We start from the raw sequence: 25,770 nt of genomic DNA, 5'->3' as shown, positions 1-25,770 counted from the left end.
AGAATGAGACAAGGGCCTTTATTGTAAACCTAATCAGTAAAGATATTTTGTATCATTGATGGATCATCACACCACTGCTCTCTGCACTGTACTGTGATGTTTTTTTGTATTCCTTCTAAAAATGACATCAATGATTACATTATGTAACCGGATACCCAGAGGTACTGGAATATGGAATTATCTGAATCAGAAGCCGAAGTGGTCTGTGCTCAGAAAGGAAACAGCAGCCTTCTGACCCAAATGAATAAAGGAAAGCTCATTATGAGCCCAGAAATTCAATTGAAAGAAACTACAAGAAAATTAACGGGGTCCTGTTACAGTGACTCCAACAGGATAGAGTGGGCTAAGTGGGTTTTGCCGCATTCCATTACTGGGAGGTCCGAAATTCAACCTACAAGGAGAATCGCATTGGAACACCAGTATAAGTGGGAGGTACTCACCGTGTCCAGGCAAAACGCTGTACTCCGACTTTGTTGAGATGCAGTAATCTGACATCACACAACAATGACAGCATTTACAAAGAGGCTATTGAAATGGAAAAAGAATATATTATAAAGAATGTATTCAAAGTATTGTGGGGTCTACTCTGCTACCTCATTTGTCTTTTTCCGTCTCTGATTGGTTTATCTAAGCAAGGAGGCTGGACTGCTGAAAGTCAAATTGCCTTTTCAAATGTCAACTTCTCACAGTCAGCCATGTTCTTTGTTTATCTCCGATGTTGTTCACCTGGAATACATCGGACCTCCCAGTTGTCTGGAATGCGGCATACGGTCCAGACTGCTCAAAAGGAAGAGCATGGGGGGGAAGTGCTTCTTTTCCAGAGGGAATTAACTTTGCTTTGAGAATCACACCAGTGTTATTAGAGTTTTGTTACAGGATAGTGGTCCATTTCAGATAGCTCAAAATACTGTAAATACGCAAAGCTCGGATCAGATTGTATCCTGGCCTAATATCTTCAATCAAAATAGTCAGTCAGATTTAACAAAAATGATCATTAGTGATTTTGTCTTAGCACTTGACACACCTGACAATTCAGCTCCTGAAGTTAGTTACTTTTTTTTTTCTTCTTTCAGACTTGATCTTGGGGGATGATGAAACAGAAAAGACAGACCTACAGTAATACTTTTAAGTTGTCTACAGGGTGACATAAAATCAAGGCTAGTTCTAGCTTGCTACAATTAGGTGGAGGACATTTTGGGAGGGCAACAGAGCAAAGCAGTCCAATTGGATCAAAATGGACATAAACAGATGGGTGTTCAGGCCTGTGTTTCAGAGCTTGACAACAATGAGGTTGAATTGAGGTTGGTACAGCGTGTGGTTAAAGCTTGTAGCAGTGTGGTCTTATCATCAATGTAAAGTTTTTGGTCAATTTGAAACAATGATTTTAAAGATATGTACCAGCTTGACCATTTTGGATCCCTCAGTTGACTTTTTCCAGGGGGGATCATAAAAAGAAAGTACGTAGCTCTCTCTTCCTTCATACACCTGTCTGTCCCCACCGCCAGTTTCACCACAATGGGGAGCAGAGCATTCAGTCACTCTGCTTCCCGTTTCTGGAATTCACTATACCACCCCAACTCAGAAATATTGATTCATTCCCCCATATCAAATCACAACTCAAAACACATCTGTTTAAAACTGATGTTATTCCACCTGATGTTATTGCTCTTTTTTTCCTGTTGCTTTTTATATTTTTATATTCATGCTGTTTTAAAAAAAATGTCCTTGAGTGCCAAGAAAGGTGCCTCTCAAATAAAATGTATTATTAACATTCAAGGTCTGGGAGTCTCCAGACATGACATAGCAACTCCCACAAATTAGATACAATATCCCGGAATCAGAAGCCAGAGAGGAAGAATTAATGGACAAGAGTGCTTGTGTGTGTGTGTGTGTGTGTGTGTGAGTTTGTCTGTTATGTGCAGAGAGAAGGCAGGCTGGGGGGAGGTGTGTGCAGCAATGTTCCCAGAATAATACACTTAAATATGCCATCACAGTATTTGTCAACATTTTTCCCCTGAAGAGAGATCACACCCATGCATCATATCTCTCAGGAGGATGTACTGAATCAGTCAGAACTCCCACTTCTATTTGTCAACATTCTCTGTATTTCATACCTCTTCAAATAACCAATCAGTGCATAATCAGACTTGACGGCAAGTCTCTCTGTTGTACAGTACTGTGGAATGGGATGCTTAAGATTGCATTTTATAATACAGATCTGCTTCCAAAATGATGTTGAAAACTAGAGCCTTCAAACTTCATGTCAATACTCACCCTCCGTATCCTCTCATTAAGCATTAAATAAAAGTTTTCATTTCATTCAGTTTGGAATTAGGCTTAGAATGGATCTCTCACCAAACAATAGACCTCTGAGGTTAGCCTACAAAAAAGCCACCATCTTTGCCCAAATAAGGAGATCCGGTATCTTGCGATTTTTTTTCTATGGGAAAATAATGAGAATTTTGAATTTTGTAGGCAGAGGTCTATTTTCCACATCAGCCGTCAGCGTCAGATCATCGCATGAAGAGATTTCTCTGGAAATACAATCTCCACGTATGTTGACACATCACTTCCAAATGGACAGACACTGTTTCCATTTTTATCCTCCTTGGCCTGACCGTCATGATCCTCCAGCTGCTCTGGAACTATCAGTGTCTGTTGGTCACTCACATCTGCCAGGACCGGGAGGACAGATCGGTGTTCCCTGTGCTTAACCTCTTGAAGGACAGTGCCAGAGCAGACTGAACTTATGGGCACCGAGTGCGATCAGCCTTCAGGGCTTTGGTCAGGCACGTGCGGTCCATATGGGCAGGAGGGGCAGCGACCTACCAGATGCATCCTCCTCAAAAACTAGCTCTGCAGTAAATCACTGCTCTAAGTCTATTTTTAGTAATAGTAAAGGTGCAAATGGAACCAATGGTGTATCTCATTACTCCACTAATAATGCCTGGAATGGTACAAAATGTCTACAGTATCCTACAAATATTTCAGTTAACATCTACATATATACAGCACATACTAAACAATATATAAACATCTTCATTCTGCACTTGTAATTTAGTAGAATTGATTGTGAAGTCTCAAACCAACTAAAATAAATTCATATTATTCTGTCATGTATCAGCTTCTTGTTTGCAAGCATCATTTATTCACATAAATATATCAATGCATTTGCACACTATAAGTGAAATTAAATTGAAATTGAAATTTGACGAATGACCAGCCATGTTTGCTGCAGTATATAAAGTGTGAATGCAAGATCAGTGCCATCTCAGAATATCAAGTTTGAAAAACTGTAATAAGATTGTTTGATACAGTTTTATGGAATGCGCCAGAGATGTTTCTGTATTTACGTGCCTATGCAGAATATAACAGTGAAAGTAAGTGCTGTCCTCTCTTGCCCTTAGACTGTGAAGAGGATGTGTCCAGTAAAGAAACTCTCGGGGTTAAGTCCAGACCCCCCTCGGCTGGCTTGTCAGTGTAAGGTAGGCTTTAAGCGGAGGACTCTGCTGGTGAAGGGGATAGGTCTCCCAAGGCTGACGGAGAAAACTGAGCGAGGTTGTTGGCTGCTGCCGCTAGGGGGTGTGGGGGGACCAGGGGGTCTCCGGGGGTCTCCGGGGGGGACCCCTTAGTCCCTGGGGCCCAGCGGGACCTGCAGGGTTACACACAGAGGTACGGTCAGTTTCACAGCCAACATTCAGTATGGTTATAATATAAACATGGTCATATTATGCAAAGCAAGGAATGTGACAGGAAAGAATATATGGATACAAGTGTGGAAAACAGCTCAGCTCTGTTATCATTTAGCTATGTAATCATATCCAATGGCAACACTGACAATAACAGAGTTGACATTTCCCATCGTTTTGGCTTATCTCCACATGCTAGCCTCAAATTGGCTACCACATGGCATGTATGAAACCAGAATTTCATGGAGTTTAATAATATTACGTTTTTTCTTTTTAAATGAGTGAGAGATTCACTCCAATATCACAATAACAGAGTTGACAAATAATTAATCTACTGTTGGTGCATTCTCAACATTTTGTGCAAATTAATGAGAGAATTCCTCACTGCCAATCTGCCTAAATATGCTTCCTTAAAATCAATGTGCTTCATTGAAAATCATTGCGGATTTTTTGCAATTTTATTACAGAGATAACAGAGTTGAAAAGAACATTGAGACGATTTTATAACAGTTAATTTATGATTGTTAGATATAATAAATGATTGTTAGATATATATTTTTACATTTAAGTTGAATGTATGAATCAGTAGTTAGAGAGGATCAATAATATGGGGGATGGGAGTCAATAAATTACAATTTTATCATAATTTATTATCATCAGGTCTGAAATATGCAAATCTTATGATATTTACTAAATTAGTAAATATCATGGCTAAATGGCTGTGGCTGATGTTATGTTGCATCAGGTCTACACTAGTACATGTTTTGTCATGTGCTGCAGTTATTTTATAATTAATATTTTTGCTTACTTGCCACTAAATGCTTTGATTAACAACAAAAAATGAAGTACTGTAAACAAAGACAAAGCAATATGTAAAAATAATACAATACAAATAAGTATCAGTTATCGGACAACTTGTTGTTTTAAACATCGGAATGAAACATCAGAATGGCTGTGTGAGATAGATTACCTCGTTTCTCAGCAGGTCCTGGGATAGGCTTGGTGTCCGGATCTGCAGAAATTATGAACATTTTTAAATATTTTCCTGTCTCTAATCTGTTACAACAAATCAATATTTCAGAGAATAATCTTACTGATTGATGAGATGAGATAAGGATTTAAGAAAAAAACAAAAAAAATTCTCATAACAAACTATACAAATATGGAAAACCAAGATGCCAAGGCAATAAAGATACTACATCAGTAATTTATTATCTGGACTACCTTGTGTGAGATCAGAGAATCAATGCAAAATATGACTTATGTGTACACAAGAAAGTGGCCTGTTTTGATATTATTGGTCTCTTTTTGGAAAATCTGTGCAGATACAGTACAACATGTAGAAGTAAATCCCCTCTAACCTCATTTCCATCGTTGACAATTTGATTCTGAACATTGCCTGGAAGTTCAAAACAGCTTTATGTCAACCACCAATTGGCCATTTACCAGAGTCATGTCTTTACAAGTCAATGAAGACACAGAAGAAACACAGGGACTACACACACACACACACACACACACACACACACACACACACACACACACGCACACACACACACACACAAATGTGCGGTTCATTTCTAAAGTCCACGCACCTTTCTCTAGCCATGGACGGAGATCGAATGGAGGGAGGTCATCACATCTATTGTAACCAGAGCCGCGGGCTGTGAAGAGGAAGGGATTGAAGGGAACGTCTCTGATGCCAGTGTTGTCACAGATGATGCGGGCCATAGAGACCGAGGCCAACGACGTCTTCTGTGCCCTTGTGAACACCCCATGATTCTCCCACCACAGCCTGCAAACACAGTGCCAATGTCAATGTCGATGTCAATTTATTTGTATACCACTTTAAAAAACAACAACAGTTGACCAAAGTGCTGTAAAACAAACAAAACAGACAAACAAGAAACATACTTAAGACAGTGAAGGGGCCCCCTTAGGTAATGTGGCACCTACAGCGCATGCTAACACAATTTAATTTCACTTATAGAGCGCCAAAACATTACACATGTCTCATGGCGCTTTACAGAGCCAAGCCATATGGGCACTCCCTCAAGGACCCCCAAGAGTTTCCCCTCCATCTCACCTGTCCCCATCACGGATCTTCTGGAACTGGGTGGCGATGAGACAGGCAAAAAGGGGTCCCACGCGACCACCAGGGACAAAAGGCTCCGCCACACCGCCAAGCCAAACGTCAATGTTGTCAGGGGATCCGTACAGCTTCAGGAGCTCACGGGCCAGGATCTCGTTCCCTAAGACCTGAGCCAGTTGTGGCAGTGTCTTGGGCATAGAGAGACCACAGAACCGGCGCCATGCGTTATACCCTGGAGAGAGCAAAAGATAGGGACAATGAGTTACAGTTACTGAGATGACAGACATCAAATCCATGTTCATCTGATGACGACTGAGAATACAAGCACTGTGCAGAGAACAAATTTGAACTTTACTAATATTTTCAGAAATCCTATAACTCGTTATAAATACATGTAATGTCTTTGGACGGTAAAAGTCACAGTAAGTAAGTCATGTTTAGCGCAGTACCAGGTAAAGCATGATCTCTGCCTCGCTGGAGGTTAATGGCAGCAAGGTCCAACGCCAGGCGATTTGTAAACTTGAAGAGCTTCTCCCGAAGGGCGTCCACCATCATGTGGTCCTGGGCGTTCAGCTTAGACGGTCGCCCCACCAGGCCCCGGATCAGAGGGTCAATGCCACCTGAAGTGGGGGGAGCAGGAAGTTAATGGGATTTTGAAGCTCATTCCTACCGTACATGGCTGGAGTTGAAGAACTTTTACCATATTCATTTTTGGACGCTCACACTAACCTTCAAAGACCAGCCTCCATGGGGTAGAGAAAGCTTTGGCGAGGGGTACGCTGGGAAACTGGGGGTGATCATTGTAGTTCTCATCCAGACGAAACATCAGCGGCTGGACGGTGTTGTGGGCAAAGCGGTAGGCAGCAGTGGCAAACACGTTGGAGATACTGGGGTCCACACTGTCGTTGTAGCCCGAGTAAGTGCCCAGGTATTTTTTGTGCACCTCTGGGCCAATGATGCGCAACAGGTAGTCACGGTACACAATGACCTGATATAGCACAGGTGTAAATGAGTTGGAATGAGAGGTAAAAGATGAACAAGCTGTGTGAAGCTCTTCACCATCAAAGTATCAAAATGGCCAAAGCAGTATTAGTTAACTATGTGGAAGGAGAGGATGTGTGTGTCCTCAGTTGCCCCAGCTGATGGTAACCACCCAGGATCTTGCGGGCCTCCTGGTAGAGGGTCTCGCTGCTCCAGTGGGGGTTGAGCTGCCGCAGGGCCCGAGCCAGCCGGTTGTGCTCCCGCAAGAACAGAGTTTGGAGAGACGTCAGGCCAATGTTCTCATTGACACGAACATCACCTGCACACAACCAGCAGATGGGAGGGCACATGGGAGCTTGGTGTCAGGAAGCGTATGAACATGAAACTTACCGTGGGGGAGAGGGAGAGCAATGGAGGAGTGATTACCTGCCACAAAACAAGGCACTTCCTCTGCAGTGGTGTCATTGGTGATAGTCCGGCGCGTGGCACAACTGTTTGCCGCACTCGAGAATGGCAGCAGCTCCCGGTTGCCCGAGGGGTCACGGAACCTCTGGTTGACGCGCAGTAGGCCTCCGTCGTTGGTGAGGTCGCGCAGGTCACGTGCCTGACTGTCCTCCGAGCCGTACACGTGGCCCATGTCTATGAAGGCTGTTATGGAGTTGATCTGTTCACGTACGTCGGCCTTCCCACCAAACATGAAGGCGCTGTTCCCGGAGCCGCATGCTGGAGCTGAGCGGAACACTGGGATGCAGGCGTCTTGGGGCAGCCGGGAATCTCCTTTAGGGGCCTGTGGAAGGTACGAGCAAAAACAAACAGATAGGTGAGAAAGACACAAAGATGAAGAAGAAAAAGAGGAGAGGAGAACGGGAAGAGCAGGGGAAAGTGTGTGTCACTGACCGGTATGGGGAAACAGGGATTGGACTGCTCGCAGCTGGCGGCACAGTTCAGGCCACTGCTGAAGGAGCGTATGCTGGGGGAGGTCGGCGTGAATGTCAGGTCGTGGTCGATACCCTGACCGAAGACCATCACCAGGTAGGATAACTCCAGGTCACTCACAACACTATTGTCAGTGGTGCTAAAAATACGGTTGGACACCTCTCTCACCTGATTGTGGGGATCAGAAAGAAAACACGAGGGAAGAACATGAGTCACAGATGAAAAGAGCCCATCATCATCATCTTCATCATCATTATCATCTTCGTCCTCCTCATCATCATAAATCAACTTTGTCGTCATCATTTTACCAGAGGGAGCAGGAAATTGTTGTACTTCCTATTCCGGCCCCAGCCTTTTGGTTGAGAAATGCCATCTTCATACTCGGCCGGCAGCCATCTGGCAAAAGGTGTGTTTGAAGCTCCAAGTCTTGGGTTTTTCCTAGGAATAGAAAGAGGACCACATACTGATAATTTTTTGACTGACAGTGGTACATGAAAAACATTACTCACCAGCCTGTTATTGTCAGTCCAAGTCAATCTTTTCCTTGTCTTTACGATACAACGATATCAAATGTGTTGAATATTATCGCAAGTGTTTTAGCCTGCGATAATACTTTAGGCTCAGGCTTATAGTGGGCATGAATTTTAAAAAAAGTCAGTACACTAGCGCGCCAATGGAATCAAAGCTTTCTTGAATTTCCCCTTGGGGATCAATAAAGTATCTATCTATCTATCTATCGATCTAAAGCTTTTATCGCCACAGGTGTAACGTTTCGGGCCAACTTGCCCTCCCTCAGACAAGGGCAAGTCGGCCCGCAACGTCTGAGGAAGGACATGTTTGACACCTGTGGTGATAAAAACTTTGATTCCATTGGAGCGCTAGTATAAAGACTTATTTATTCATGCTCATTTAAGTCTTTTTGGGTCCAGTACCTACCGGTACTTTTAACCTCTGTGCGTACCCCTTGTACACTTTTACTCAGGGTAATAGTGATCAAAATAAAAAGTTAGCTCTTTCCAGCACCAAACAGGATGGGACAAGGGGGCGAAGCCTTACAGGATTATTTTATTAGGGCCCGAGCACCGAGGTGCGGCCGTTGAAGCAGCTGAAGTTGGCTTCACCAACTTGGCATGCTCTAAAACTCTTGTTATTTGGCAGCTATATATGGAATTGCTACCACTACTCAGAGACAGAGCACTGGCTTAGGGTGTGGCCTAGGGACTCTATAGCGCCACCTAGCGTGTTGTCTGTTGCAGAGATGTATAGTAACGAAGTAGAACTACTTAAGTACTCTACTTAAGTACTGAAATGCAGTATCTGTACTTTACTGGAGTATTATTTTTTTCTCCTACTTCTACTTTTACTTCACTACATATTTTCGATGAGTATAGTACTTTTACTCCGATACATTTTTGATGTGCTCCATAGTTACTCGTTACTGGTGTGTCGGTCACGAACAAATCCGTTCCGGATTGCTCACGAAGTCCTAGTCACACTGATGCGTGTCACTTGTTGACAGCACGATCTTAGCTTTCCAATGGTATTAAATAGTTGCTGTAATTAAGGGTTCGCGAGAAAATCAAGGTGAAGTTAGGCTACATGAGAAGCATTCATTTGTACAATAAGTCATTCTAGAGTAATCCCGTTTTGCAACATTTCTTCTTGGTCTCAGACTTCAGTCTGTGTAGCACCCCACAATAACTAGCCTACTACTTGAATATTGTGTTCTTCCACTTATTTGGTTTTGAACATTTATTTAAACTACATAAATTACATAGAAAACATAAGCATCACCTCCGCATATTCCGATGCATTATACCTATTCTAGACTAGCCTGATAACCTACCACGACTGAGGCCTAATTACTCTCACGTTCTTTTAAAGTGACAGGCACTCAATTAGACAGTTGACATTAAAGATAAATTTAAGTCAATATGACAATCGTGTAAAATGGGAGTCAAAGTAAAAAATCAATACCAAATACTCAACATACTATGTATTTTAACTAATTGTGCAGATCATAAATATGCCTAATGTAAACTTCATATGAATTTCAAAATGTTTGAAATACAAACATATGATATGAAGCCACCTTTACACTGAGTGTGGGGAAGTATGCCTTGTAATGGCTGGTCTCCACTGGTGTGGTGGGGCTCCCATATCAAATCAGTATCAAAATTCTTAACTTATGTTAAAACAATAGTGACACTATAATCTTATCATGTATTTTTCATGCTATGGCTACTGACTGATGCATTAGATAGATAGATAGATAGATAGATGACTACAGACGATCAATGATTCTGTGTATACCTATTATTGTATCAAAAGTGAGTTGTATCGGTCATAGCACCCCTACAAATGACATTGGGAAACCCATACAGTTATATTTATTCACCTTGATTAACTACTACCACATGTTTATAGCCTAGTCTAGGGCCTAGGCTATGGCCCCCGTATGTCTGCCAAGGGGCCTGCACTGAATGATTGTGCTGATACCTTTTGCACCCATCTCGTTCGCAAATCAGCTAATTACACAATACTTCTACTTTTACTTTCAGTACTTGAGTAGTATTTTAAGAAATAAACTACTTGCAATACTTAAGTACAAAACATGTTTAATACTTTAGTACTTCCACTTAAGTACGTTTTTTAAAGAGCACTTCTACTTCTACTCAAGTCACTTTTTTGATAGAGCACTTGTACTTCTACTCAAGTCTGGATCTCTAGTACTTTATACATCACTGGTCTGTTGTGGTTGACGCATACATTCACGAAAATGAACCAAATTTGGTGGACTTTTGTGCAATAGCTGCCGCTAGTCAGAGACAGAGCTCTGGCCTTGGTGTGGCTTAGGGACTATAACGCCGCACATTGTCTGTTGTGGTTGACATAAATTTACTAATTCACTAAATTTAACCAAATTAGGCATGCTTGGGTGTTATTGCTGCCGCTAGTCAGACACAGAGCTCTCACAGATGCTCATTGAGCTCAATGCAAATCAAACAGGCTAATAGGCCTACTGGAAAAAAACACCATGCCAATCTCTGGCTATGGTGAAGGGTATGTGATGATGTGGGGCTATTTTAATTCCAAAGGCCAAGGGAACTTTATCAGGATGCATAATATCCTGGATCCATGAAATATCTGGCCTTTAAAAATAAAAATCTGCCTGCCCCTATGTTAATCCTATGTGTTAAATTCCCATAGGGTTACATAGGGGGTCAAATACTTCCCCCCCTTAGCATTTAAGGAAAACAATGATTTTATTTACGATAAATGTTTCAATCACAAAGAAAATTGGTCTACTTGGCAGTTTGATTTTTACTCATTTTTTTAATTAAAGCATTAAGATCAATTGTCAAATGATGGTTTTATATTCCTGTTTTAGCATGGTATCAAATACATGTGCTCCCCACTGTTTGTTAAAAGTATTGGTAGCATTAAAGGAAATCCAGTGACAAGCACTCACTTGTTGTTGCAGACATTGGTGGCGGTGCGGTACTTGTTGATTAACGGTGTTGTTCTGCAGGATGGGGGTAGGACACGGCTAGCACAGCCTGTGAGACGCTCAATGAGCTGCCGTTCGTCCGCTGTGATCAGGTCTGTAAGAGGGAGACACAGTGAGTCCTCTGATCACCATAACACAATGCCAAGGACATTTTGTGTCCATATGGATGGGGGTCAGAGAGCCATTGTGTGCTAAAACGCTTGAGGTGAGGTGGAGAGTGAGGGATTGAATGAATGAGCCAGTTCCACTGAGAGATGATTGGGGGGCAGATTGAACTAGAATGCATTTCCCGGTGGGAAAGTGCGAAGTGTGCTTGCTCCGACGCTCCGCGAAAGCGCTCCGGCAGGAGACGCGACCGCTCGCCCTCAGGTCAAAACGCTAAAGTTTGGCCAAGACGCAAAGCTGCTTCGAGTTTGGCGGCGTTACCCTCGATTGCCAAATTCTTACACTGACGTGACGGGTTGCCTAGGTTCATCAGTGGTATGTCCCAGAGCACCTCCAATGTAAAAATGTGGATGTCATCCCAAAGATGTAAAGAGATATGAGACAAAATGCATTTTTGCTAATTGCGACGCCCCCTAGTGGCCAAATTACACCAAATTTACTAAGGCTACTTTGGATTGTGTCCAAAATCGTCCCACCAAATATGGTCTTGACACCTCAAAGCGTTTCCGAGATTTGACCTCACTTCCTGTTTGGAGGCTTCGCCATCGAATTTGATTGGCTGCCACGGGCGAATGCTTTGATGTATGGAAATGAAATGTACACCTCTAAGGTCTGTAGACCTTGTGTTGAATTATGTATGAGTTGTTCACGTGTAGCCAGCATGAAACACGTAACCAGTGAAAGAAGGAAGGAGCCTAAGGAACTAGGCATGTTTCTAGAACAAATACGAGTAATGTTAGGAGTATTGCGGGAACATCTGCTGTTTACTCACTGTTGAGTAAGTTGCAATGTGTTATAGCCTCAAATTGATGGTAGAATAAATAGGACGACTCACCTGTTCAAATGGTGTAATAGGATCAAATTTGGTGTTGATATGTCAAAGCAACCAGGCTGTTACTGGTTAACGTGTCTGAATATGAAATAGGGATGGCGAAAACTACAAATTTTCTTGACCGACCACCGAGGCTCATTAGCCGGTTGAAACCGGTTAACCGGTTCGTTTAAAATAAATTATGCTATTTGAAATAACAGCCACGCAATTTCCCAACTCTCATCTCTCTTTCCCCCGCTCATAGGCTACACACAGCCCCGGCGCCGCCCTTTCACTCACGTCACTTTTTTAAATCCCCTACAGCGCCAGTTTAGTTTGAGGAAGTGCTAACAATAATAACGAAAGATGATCATTACCTTATCTGTTACCATTGATGACCCTTCCTGAAATGTAGATGTAATGTCTTTCCAAATCTAAGCCCATCTTATGCGGAAAGTTGCCTAGACTGCAACACGATAAAACCAATGGATAAAACAGCGCACTTCCAGATTGCAAAAGACGCACCGGCCACCGCTGTGACCTCGTGCCAAATGTTTTTATTGGTTTATTACGTAGCCTAGCCTACAAGCAGGCGAGTTATGAAAAATTGAGTGTGAGGGATAATTTGTTAACTTCACGAAAAAAAGATCTTCTTGGAATGAGATGGCTAGCTGTAGTAACGTTTAGTCCACTGTCTTTAGGCTAATTTAAAGATGCCTCTCTTTTTTTTTTGTTAACCGACTAGCGACAACTTTGGTCGGTTAACGTGGATACGGTCAACCATCGGTCAAACAGTCACCGGTTAACATCCCTAATATGAAATCGATTTTGGATTGGTTGCATGTGATAAAAGCTATGCCATTTCCTGTCCATATTCAGATTCAGAAATACTGTACACCGGCAACAAGGCACACACACACACACACACACACACACACACACACAGACACACACACACACACACACACACACACACACACATATACATATATATATATGTATATACTGTATGAGCAATTCCATGCAAAACTGTCAAGTCCATAACCCCACACAGCGTCAAACTATGATGTGGATGATGATTTCTTAAAAGTTTACCATTTCGCTCTTCTTGTTTGTACAACATATCCAATGACATTGTTAACTTAATCATTTGCATTATATAAATGTAAGCTATTTTTCCACCCTTATGTCTCAACATATAGGCTACTATACACATAGTCACATTCATAAACATAAACAGGATCCTAGGTTCTCAATTTGCTGGACTCACTGTCTACCATAAAGTTAAAGAATAGTAATAACAGAAGAAAAGGTAAGAAGATGTTGATAGCGTGATTAACTGTGTGGTGCCTCCACTGAAGAATGTCTTTACCACTGCCCTGGTGGAAATATGCAAATCCTCAGAAATGTCAAGTGACTACTGTTACTTCTAACTGCTTTAATATAGCTTATCCTAAATGAAATACTATGCAATGCAAGCATCACAAAACATTTATTTTATCCTTTGTTTTTAACTCTTAGAATTCAGTTCAGTAGGCTATGACATAATAAAATGAAAGTACAAAAACAGTTTTTAAAACCCCTTTTTAAAAGTTCAACCTATCACTTTCAATGAAATCTCAATTAAGGATTACGTAGTTTTAGATAGTAACTGTGTGGTAATAATTCACCAATACCACCCATAGCCTAAATTAATTAAATATTTACTATGAACAATAGTTAAATGAAACACACAGTAATACTTTCTATAACACTTTGTGTTGGATGTAATTCATTGAACCTAGAATTGTTAACTGCTATACAATAAGTGGGCCAAACTTCACAGTTTAAGTCTCCACACATAAGCTTGCCTACTGAGTCTAAAAACATGGCTCCCACTTTCCTTAGCTGGAGGGGAATTCTGAGATTTCTCCCTAAAGCAGAAACTATTATTTTTACCTAATTATTATTACTATTATTATTGGGAAGGTTATAGGTTTGCACTGATTCAGGTAGGGTAGTGGCACTATACTGGATGGTATATCGGTTAGAATATAGGACGGAGAAGAGATGGGGTTTAACTTTGTATTGTTCCAGCAGAGACATTCAGGATTCCATACATACAGAGAAATATAGGTAGATGGCTATTTATAGATAATATATCTGCAGCATACAGATATGCATTGAATACTAAGCTCATTAAACTGAATTGTAAGCCAGGACACACATACAGCAACGGCAACGCTAACCCCTTCAAGAAAGAAAAGAAACCTTTTTGTTCGTGACTACAGTTATTATGTGGTCAATAACGCCATCTAGCGGCGTAAACGGTACTGTGTAATAGCGTTAACTCGCACAGCACAGGTACAAACTTCCTCCAGTCGGAGATTGTTAATGAGGGCTATCTTTTACTGTCTATGGGGCTAAAGGACTGTATGGATTGATTGATTGTGTTGCTTGGGTGGCGTCAGTTAGAACCAAAGATCATACAGCGCTAGAATCTTTGGTTAGAATACTGGTTGTGAAGCAGTAGTTTCTCCTTAGTTTCTTTATTGAGTTTTCTTCCACCATACAACAGCATGAATAAACTTATAATGTATAGTGGTCTGTAAAGAACCAAATAAACTGTCATTAATATGGTCACTAAATAAACTGTATCGCTATCTCTCATTCTATAAGCTCAACTTCTCACACAAGTAACACAGGCTTCCTTCATTTCAAACCCTTAATGCTAATGCTCCGTTTAGCATGCTAAATCCTTGCATATCAACGTGAAAGATACATCCCACTCCCAATACACATGACCGAAGGTTACGGTCACTTACTTTTGTTGTCATACACGCACACAACTTCAATTTAAGGTAATTGGCAGTAAACTCACTCAAAACTAACGTCATGAACTTCACCAACACTGTGGTGTACTACTAGATAACGTCTCTAATGAACTAGCATGAGGCTGCACGAGAGGGCGTCACTAGGCAACAACACCTCAACAGAAGAAGAGTACAGAGATGCAAGACTACGTCCATACAGTAGAAACGCTAAACAGTAGATTCTTAAGCTAAACACATGAAGTATTATAATTTCAGAGAACACTTACAGTATATTACTTCATGGAAATCATGTCAAGAGCAAGTTTAAGTGTATTAGCAAACCTCTTGCATACCAGTGTGAATTAACGATGTATGTATCAAACTTACTTTTTGTCAATGATCGCATCTCTGAATGTAAAGGGCTGGATTACTCAGGATAACTGCAGGAATTGTCTAAGGGTAAATTAATTATCTATGTTTTTTGTGCACAGCCGTCTGCTCATCATCACAACAGAAAACGAAACTTAAAATCCTCAGACAGGGCGACCGCTCTACTTCCGGTATTTCGCCGAATTTGCCCAGAATGCTCAGGTCAATACAAATCATCCAAAACACACCGTCAGTATGAAACATCGTGTGATTGTCGAGTATATATACCAAATGAACACAAGCAACACTTAACAGCGCGTAAGTCCGTACTTGCCCTTGGGGCCATGGCATTGCTTAGATCTACCAGTCTCAGGATGAGACACCCCGATGCGGACCTTCCTAGAATCACACCCACATTGTGCCGTTGCGGACAATCCATGTCATCCAATGACCAATTGAACAGTGTAAGTCAACTACCATTCCATAATGAAGGTATGAAAATACATGGAATGACTCCATAGTGCTGTGAGAATTACACCAATATGTTTTACAAGAATGGCCTCGATTTGATTTTTTTTTTTAAAATATCAACATTGTATCTTAAATCACTCTGAAATGTCATTTCTGCATGACCTAAGCAATTTAAGATGAGCTATTCTGCTTAATAGTATACATTCGCCAACACACACGTTTTTGCTAATTATAGAGCCATCGACAGACTGAATAACACCTAATTTATTGAGGGTGCTTTGGATGGGGTCTCAAGTCATCCCACCAAATATGGCTTTCATACGTCACAGTATTTCCAAGATAGGCACACTTCCTGTTTGGCGGCTTCGCTCGCTGAATTTAATTGGTTGTCACAGGCGAACGCTTGGACGTATGAAGGCGAAATCAAGGCGGTTGATCCGCCTTGGTCTGTAGATCACGCGTGCCAAGTTTCATGACGATCGGAGGAACTATGCGGCCAGAGTTGCTTTACTTTGACTTTGGACAAAATTCAAAATGGTGGAAAATCCATCATGGCGGAAAATGACGTCACATAGTGCGTTGGAATCAGCTGAGTCAGAGGATTCCAACGGTATAAGTTTTATCAAAATAGGCCATACGGATCAAAAGTTACGGGCATGAACGTGTTTTCCAACTTTGACCAGTTGGTGGCGCTAGGGCGTGAGAGTGGCGAGCATGAAACCTGGTGGTGTCAATCAAGGTAGTCTCCTCTATCAGCGTACCAAATTTCATGACTTCATGTCTTACGGTTTGGGCTACAGGTGGAAAAATGTGTGGGCATCAGCGCTCAAAAGTCGCTTTTCCATTCATTCCTATGGGGAAAAATCGACCGGAAAAACTGGAATAACGGGAGAACGACAAGGTGTATCGAAAAGCTTTATACAAGCCACCATCCTCGCATCAGGACGCACGCGTGAGAGGTGGAACGGCGTCTCTAGCTCCAAATCCCTAGGACAAGATAGGGAGACAAAAATGTTCTGCAAGATAAATAAATTTGATAATAATAACTAGAATGCATTTCCCGGTGGGAAAGTGCGAAGTGTGCTTGCTCCGACGCGCCGCGAAAGCGCTCCGGCAGGAGACGCGACCGCTCGCCCTCAGGTCAAAACGCTAAAGTTTGGCCAAGACGCAAAGCTGCTTCGAGTTTGGCGGCGTTACCCTCGATTGCCGAATTCTTACACTGACGTGACGGGTTGCCTAGGTTCATCAGTGGTATGTCTCAGAGCACCTCCCAATGTAAAAATGTGGATGTCATCCCAAAGATGTAAAGAGATATGCGATAAAATGCATTTTTGCTAATTGCGACGCCCCATAGTGGCCAAATTACACCAAATTTACTAAGGCTACTTTGGATTGTGTCCAAAATCATCCCACCAAATATGGTCTTGACACCTCAAAGCGTTTCCGAGATTTGACCTCACTTCCTGTTTGGAGGCTTCGCCATCGAATTTGATTGGCTGCCATGGGCGAATGCTTTGATGTATGGAAATGAAATGTACACCTCTAAGGTCTGTAGACCTTGTGTTGAATTATGTATGAGTTGTTCACGTGTAGCCAGCATGAAACACGTAACCAGTGAAAGAAGGAAGGAGCCTAAGGAACTAGGCATGTTTCTAGAACAAATACGAGTAATGTTAGGAGTATTGCGGGAACATCTGCTGTTTACTCACTGTTGAGTAAGTTGCAATGTGTTATAGCCTCAAATTGATGGTAGAATAAATAGGACGACTCACCTGTTCAAATGGTGTAATAAGATCAAATTTGGTGTTGATATGTCAAAGCAACCAGGGGCCCGTTGCACAAAAGCAGAATTAAGATATCCGGGATAAGTTACTGAGCTGCGATCACTGAATCCAAAACATGAGCATACCGGCTTAATTGGTTGCACAGAGACCAATCCAGGATAAGCAGACACGGATTCATCAAGCCAGGTGTAAGTTATCCGGTATGTGTGCGCGTTCTCGTTTCTCCCCCAAATAACTCACGGTTGGAATAAAAAAGACGCGAAAAATAGCGTCTTGCACACGAAGTGAATAACCGCTTTTGATATAGACTAACAACGAGGTAAAGTTGTACTTTTTTGGATGGGGGATCATGATTATTTCTGTTACATAGCGGGAGTAGGTGTGGCAGATAAACTGAATGCAAATTTACGTATGCACCCACGTGTGTGAGAGCTTCCTTGTCTCGGCACGCAACGTCATTAGGAAGCGCTTTGCCACCGCAAAGATGCACAAAGTATCTTAATTTGTCTTAAAAGCCGAATTAGTTCAAAACACCTTCGAAAAATGTCCCCTCCACTTCCAATCAACTACTACAGCAGCCTATTCATCAAACATCTGTCAAAAAAGAAGTAAACAACGAGTAGGCTATGTTATTAATCATAAGGCCACCATAATTTAAATGACATCCATGTGGTATTAGGCAGACATTCTGCTGTGTTTTGCGAGTAAATGCATGTTGCAAATAATATTTAAATGGAATCTACAGCTCATTAAAAAAAAATCACGTGGAGGTCTCATTTGAATGACAGCTAGCTGAACCAATCAGATTATGTAATTACCATTAGAATCAACTTATCTTGGCTGTGAGCCTGGTCAGGAGCAGGCTAGCTCCACAGAATAAATCGCCATGGTAACTTATACCATAACATATCCTGCTGCCCCCTATCCCGCTTTTGTGCAACTGGATCACGGATAAATTGAGCCAGGATAACCAAGATATCCCGGGTTAATCCCTTATCCTAGTTTTGTGCAATAGGCCCCTCGCTGTTACTGGTTAACGTGTCTGAATATGAAATAGGGATGGCGAAAACTACAAATTTTCTTGACCGACCACCGAGGCTCATTAGCCGGTTGAAACCGGTTAACCGATTCGTTTAAAATAAATTATGCTATTTGAAATAACAGCCACGCAATTTCCCAACTCTCATCTCTCTTTCCCCCGCTCATAGGCTACACACAGCCCCGGCGCCGCCCTTTCACTCACGTCACTTTTTTAAATCCCCTACAGCGCCAAACATGAGTCCTGCAAACCAAGGAGCTTGTAAGTGGAGGACAAATGGTTCCTTCGCTCCGAAAATGGTTTGGGTACAAGGTGATCGCGTTGCAAATAAAGGCGTTTGTCTAGCGTTGGAAGCTCCTTTGAAGCTGAAATGGCCGCGGCTCACTTATGAAAATGACAGCTCAGAAGAGACGCAGCTTAGTTTGAGGAAGTGCTAACAATAATAACGAAAGATGATCATTACCTTATCTGTTACCATTGATGACCCTTCCTGAAATGTAGATGTAATGTCTTTCCAAATCTAAGCCCATCTTATGCGGAAAGTTGCCTAGACTGCAACACGATAAAACCAATGGATAAAACAGCTCACTTCCAGATTGCAAAAGACGCACCGGCCACCGCTGTGACCTCGTACCAAATGTTTTTATTGGTTTATTACGTAGCCTAGCCTACAAGCAGGCGAGTTATGAAAAATTGAGTGTGAGGGATAATTTGTTAACTTCACGAAAAAAAGATCTTCTTGGAATGAGATGGCTAGCTGTAGTAACGTTTAGTCCACTGTCTTTAGGCTAATTTAAAGATGCCTCTTTTTTTTTTTTGTTAACCGACTAGCGACAACTTTGGTCGGTTAACGTGGATACGGTCAACCATCGGTCAAACAGTCACCGGTTAACATCCCTAATATGAAATCGATTTTGGATTGGTTGCATGTGATAAAAGCTATGCCATTTCCTGTCCAGACAGCATTCATATTCAGAAATACTGTACACCGGCAACAAGGCACACACACACACACACACACACACACACACACACACACACACACACACACACACACACAGACACACACATACACACACACACACACACATATGTATATACTGTATGAGCAATTCCATGCAAAACTGTTAAGTCCATAACCCCACACAGCGTCAAACTATGATGTGGATGATGATTTCTTAAAAGTTTACCATTTCGCTCTTCTTGTTTACAACATATTCAATGACATTGTGAACTTAATCATTTGCATTATATAAATGTAACCTATTTTTCCACCCTTATGTCTCAACATATACTATACACATAGTCACATTCATAAACATAAACAGGATCCTAGGTTCTCAATTTGCTGGACTCACTGTCTACCATAAAGTTAAAGAATAGTAATAACAGAAGAAAAGGTAAGAAGATGTTGATAGCGTGATTAACTAGTGTGGTGCCTCCACTGAAGAATGTCTTTACCACTGCCCTGGTGGAAATATGCAAATCCTCAGAAATGTCAAGTGACTACAGTTACTTCTACCTGCTTTGATATAGCTTATCCTAAATGAAATACTATGCAATGCAAGCATCACAAAACATTTATTGTATCCTTTGTTTTTAACTCTTAGAATTCAGTTCAGTATGACATAATAAAATGAAAGTACAAAAACAGTTTTTAAAACCCCTTTTTAAAAGTTCAACCTATCACTTTCAATGAAATCTCAATTAAGGATTACGTAGTTTTAAATAGTAACTGTGTGGTAATACTTCACCTATACCACCCATAGCCTAAATTAATTAAATGTTTACCATGAACAATAGTTAAATGAAACACACAGTAATACTTTCTATAACACTTTGTGTTGGATGTAATTAATTGAACCTAGAATTGTTAACTGCTATACAATAAGTGGGCCAAACTTCACAGTTTAAGTCTCCACACATAAGCTTGCCTACTGAGTCTAAAAACATAGCTCCCACTTTCCTTAGCTGGAGGGGAATTCTGAGATTTCTCCCTAAAGCAGAAACTATTATTTTTACCTAATTATTATTACTATTATTATTGGGGAGGTTATAGGTTTGCACTGATTCGGGTAGGGTAGTGGCACTATACTGGATGGTATATCGGTTAGAATATAGGACGGAGAAAAGATGGGGTTTAACTTTGTATTGTTCCAGCAGAGACATTCAGGATTCCATACATACAGAGAAATATAGGTAGATGGCTATTTATATAGATAATATATCTGCAGCATACAGAAATGCATTGAATACTAAGCTCATTAAACTGAATTGTAAGCCAGAACACACATACAGCAACGGCAACGCTAACCCCTTCAAGAAAGAAAAGAAACCTTTTTGTTCGTGACTACAGTTATTATGTGGTCAATTACGCCATCTAGCGGCGTAAACAGTACTGTGTAATAGGGTTAACTCGCACAGGTACAAACTTCCTCCAGTCGGAGATTGTTAATGAGGGCTATCTTTTACTGTCTATGGGGCTAAAGGACTGTATGGATTGATTGATTGTGTTGCTTGGGTGGCGTCAGTTAGAACCAAAGATCATAGAGCGCTAGAATCTTTGGTTAGAGCACTGGTTGTGAAGCAGTAGTTTCTCCTTAGTTTCTTTATTGAGTTTTCTTCCACCATACAACAGCATGAATAAACTTATAATGTATAGTGGTCTGTAAAGAACCAAATAAACTGTCATTAATATGGTCACTAAATAAACTGTATCGCTATCTCTCATTCTATGAGCACAACTTCTCACACAAGTAACAGGCTTCCTTCATTCAATGCTAATGCTCCGCTTAGCATGCTAAGTCCTTGCATATCAACATGAAAGATGCATCCCACTCCCAATACACATGACCGAAGGTTACGTTCACTTACTTTTGTTGTCATACACGCACACAACTTCAACTTAAGGTAATTGGCAGTAAACTCACTCAAAACTAACGTCATGAACTTCACCAACACTGTGGTGTAATACTACTAGATCTAACGTCTCTAATGAACTAACATGAGGCTGCACGAGAGGGCGTAACTAGGCAACAGCACCTCAACAAAAGAAGAGTACAGAGATGCAAGACTAGTCTGCGTCCTTACAGTAGAAACGCTAAACAGTAGATTCTTAAGCTAAACACATGAAGTATTATAATTTCAGAGAACACTTACAGTATATTACTTCATGGAAATCATGTCAAGAGCAAGTTTAAGTGTATTAGCAAACCTCTTGCATACCAGTGTGAATTAACGATGTAAACATCAAACTTACTTTTTGTCAATGATCGCATCTCTGAATGTCAAGGGCTGGATTACTCAGGATAACTGCAGGAATTGTCTAAGGGTAAATTAATTATCTATTTTTTTTTTTGTGCACAGCCGTCTGCTCATCATCACAACAGAAAACGAAACTTAAAATCCTCGTTGCCTCACGCACACTGCAGACAGGGCGAACGCTCTACTTCCGGTATTTCGCCGACTGTGAAGGTTACCCAGAATGCTCAGGTCAATACAAATCATCCAAAACACACCGTCAGTATGAAACATCGTGTGATTGTCTAGTATATATACCAAATGAACACACAGCGTATCTAACAGCTTATAAGTCCGTACTTGCCCCTCGGGGTCACGGCATTGCTCAGATATAACCAGTCTCAGGATGAGACAACCCGATGCGGATCATCCTAGAACCATACCCACATTGTACCGTTGCGGAAAACTCAATATCATCCAATGAGAGACTGAACAGTAGGTGTCCGTCATACCACAATGAAAGTATGAAAAAACATGTCAGTACTCCATAGTACTGTGATAATTACATCAACATTTTTTACAAGAATGGCCTTGATTTGATTTTTTTTTTTAAATATCAACATTGTATCTTAAATCACTCTGAAATGTCATTTCTGCATGACCTAAGCAATTTAAGATGAGCTATTCCGAATAATAGTATACATTCACCAACACACACGTTTTTGCTAATTATAGAGCCATCGACAGACCAAATAACACCAAATTTATTGAGGATGCTTTGGATGGGGTCTCAAGTCATCCCACCAAATATGGCTTTCATACGTCACAGCTTTTCCAAGATAGGCCCACTTCCTGTTTGGCGGCTTCGCTCGCTGAATTTAATTGGTTGTCACAGGCGAACGCTTGGACGTATGAAGGCGAAATCGAGGCGGTTGATCCGCCTTGGTCTGTAGATCACGCGTGCCAAGTTTCATGACGATCGGATAAACTATGTGGCCAGAGTTGGTTTACTTTGACTTTGGACAAAATTCAAAATGGTGGAAAATCCATCATGGCGGAAAATGACGTCACATAGTGCGTTGGAATCGGCCGAGTCAGAGGATTCCAACGGTATAAGTTTTATCAAAATCGGCCATACGGATCAAACGTTACGGGCATTAACGTGTTTTCCAGCTTTGACCAGTTGGTGGCGCTAGGGCGTGAGAGCGGCGAGCATGAAACCTGGTGGTGTCAATCAGGGTAGTCTCTTCTATCAGCGTACCAAATTTCATGACTTTATGTTTTACGGTTTGGGCTACAGGTGGAAAAATGTGTGGGCATCAGCGCTCAAAAGTCGCTTTTCCATTCATTCCTATGGGAAAAAATCGACCGGAAAAACTGGAATAACGGGAGAACGACAAGGCGTATCAAAAAGCTGTATACAAGCCACCATCCTCCCATCAGGACGCACGCGTGAGAGGTGGAACGGCGTCTCTAGCTCCAAATCCCTAGGACAAGACAGGGAGACAAAAGTTGGCGTTAAGATATATGATAATAATAATAGGAAGAACAATAGTGTGCTGCTTTCAGCAAGCACACTAATAATAGGAAGAACAATAGTGTGCTTTTGCAAGCACACTAATGAGGCAAGTAGAAAAGCACTCAGAGAGCGCAGACCTCTATTGTTCTTCCATGGTTGTCATACATTTGAACCTAAACTATTAAGATCGCCATCACGTGGTCATACCATGTCATTACACCGCCAAGCAAAAAACATAACCACCTCCTGAATCCAGACGGTGATTGATCACTCCCAAAATGTAATCGTTTCTTTCTTGGGTCATTTCACATGTTCCCTGAAAATTTAATCGAAATCCGTCCATTGCTTTTTGAGTTATCTTAATAACAAACAGACAAACAGACAGACAAACATTCAAACGAACCCCTATGAAAACATAACCTCCTTGGCGTAAGTAATAATTACACTGGGGGATGATTAGGGGGCCAGATCGAATGAGCCAAACCAGGTTGGGAAATTTGCCAGGGTACCGGGGTACCCCTACACGTTGGGAGATAAGTGTGATGGGATATTTTAAGTGTGCTCTAATCAATGTTGGGTAACGTCACTTCTGTTGACGTTCAAACAAAACAGAGAGCTAGCTCGCTACTCCCTACCCCTCCCTCCTGTGCAACTGAAACTCTCCTAAATGCACATCTCGTCTGTGATTGGCTGGAACAGTTTGTTATGTTTTCATGGTCCAGGCTGGACCAGGTTGTTTTTGTTGCAGTTTTTAGAGCCTGGGCTGTCCACAGAGACTGTGGTTTTTTTACAGTGTATTCAGGCCACAGGCAGCTAGCGGATGCTCAAAAAAACGCTTTAGCTTAGAAATCACGTAACATCACTTAGAGTATCTTTAATGACCTCAGTGGGCTTTCTTTCCTAACATCTGACCTGTGTCATTGATCGATCTCTTGTGGATGTGACGGGCCTTCTGGTGGATGAGCTCGAGGGCGATGTCCATGGTGTCGGCGGCCCGCACTGCGTTGCGGGTATCCCGTGCTGGCTGCTTCATCAGTCGCAAAATATCCGAGGTGCTGACTTCCTCTCTGCGCACTCTGCTCAGACTCCTACATGGTGGGACATGGCAGATCATGATCACACGTTCATGACCATACTTTCATTTTTATACTGATTCACCCCTTAAGCATTTGTGAGTGTCAACTTGAATAACAGCAACAGATGGAAAACATTTAATTTGCTCACTCTTCACGTGAATACTTGTAGGCCTCATTCACAACCTTTTTTGCCTCCTCAACAGCTTCTAGGATGAAAGGTCGACCAGGGCTTTCTGAGAATAAACACAAATGTTATGGTGTTATGTTCAGGGTTGTAATGGAGGCTAAACGCTTGTCAGTTCTGTTTATGCACCTCCTGAATTTCAGATATTGTGTTTATCCACCTTTATCCTACCGTTCAGGATGTAATGTAAGATAAATAACTGTATTTTTTATTTTATTTCATGCATTTTCTGCCATTTAAGCATTTGACAAGCTCCCTTTGCTAGTCAGCTAGTTACCTCCGCCAAGGAGGTTTTGTTTTCATCGGGGTTTGTTTGTTTGTATGTTTGTTTGTTTGTTTGTTTGTCTGTTAGCAAGATAACTCAAAATCCAAAATCAGAGCATCAGAGTTATCTTGCTAACAGACAAACAGACAGTAGTACAAGTGCTGATGTCTTTTTAAAATATTTCTTGATCCAGTAACTCACCTGAGCCATCACACCAGCTGAGCAACAGGCAAAGCCCAGTCACTGACAGGAACGTAGACAGATTCATATCTAAAGCAAGACAATCATAGTAATTATGAAGGCTCAGAGCTCCCTTTGAAGATAAGAGATGTGCAATAAATCCTGTTTAGATTTATTCTTAGGTAAAATAAGGTCTCACAGTTCAGATGTCAACTGTCTAGCTAGCTTGTAACCTTGATGTCTGCATGTATATTGTCTATATATACTTTATATAATAGCCTGTAATGGCCTTGATGTCTTGATGTTAGTGAATTGGCTAACATTTGTTGTTGACAAAATAGCCTTTTTTTTGTGTTTTGTGACCGCTGTGCGCATGCATTCTCTCTCTTGCACAAACAAGATTGGCATCTGTAGCTGACAGTGAAGGTGTGTTTCTGATGTCCGTTTACCATTTATCATTTACTAGACTGTTCTCACATTCTCACGTTGGAACACTTGTCCTCCAATGATTTAAAAAATAAAAAAAATAAAAAAGCACAGAGGGGATATCAAGCCCAGAAGGGACCCCACACATAGCCTATGCTTTGTGTTTTGGACAGCAACATAACATTACCATCTCCACTCACTAAGAACGTGAGTATAGTGTGACACAGATTAGATGAGATA

General features: G+C 41.5%; 1 protein-coding gene across 1 annotated transcript; it reads right to left on the bottom strand.

Annotated features, from left to right (window-relative positions):
• Positions 1 to 3,221: 3,221 nt before the first annotated feature.
• Positions 3,222 to 25,192, bottom strand: LOC134089712 (myeloperoxidase-like). The gene is made up of 15 exons (XM_062544157.1): positions 25,126 to 25,192; positions 24,624 to 24,708; positions 24,312 to 24,487; positions 11,171 to 11,303; positions 8,007 to 8,136; positions 7,660 to 7,866; positions 7,189 to 7,549; positions 6,927 to 7,081; positions 6,511 to 6,775; positions 6,231 to 6,401; positions 5,776 to 6,013; positions 5,285 to 5,484; positions 5,051 to 5,088; positions 4,660 to 4,701; positions 3,222 to 3,652 (listed from the first exon to the last, which is right to left on the bottom strand). Exons 1-15 carry the CDS (start codon positions 25,190 to 25,192, stop codon positions 3,629 to 3,631), a joined length of 2,292 nt encoding a protein of 763 aa, XP_062400141.1. The 3' UTR covers positions 3,222 to 3,628.
• Between the last annotated feature and the right edge of the window lie 578 nt (positions 25,193 to 25,770).

The sequence above is a fragment of the Sardina pilchardus genome, chromosome 8 (genome assembly GCF_963854185.1).
Source record: "Sardina pilchardus chromosome 8, fSarPil1.1, whole genome shotgun sequence".
NCBI classification, from domain to species: Eukaryota; Metazoa; Chordata; class Actinopteri; order Clupeiformes; family Clupeidae; genus Sardina; species Sardina pilchardus.
The sequence above is the reverse complement of the archived record's forward strand: the minus strand, read 5'-3'. Positions and strand labels throughout refer to the sequence as shown.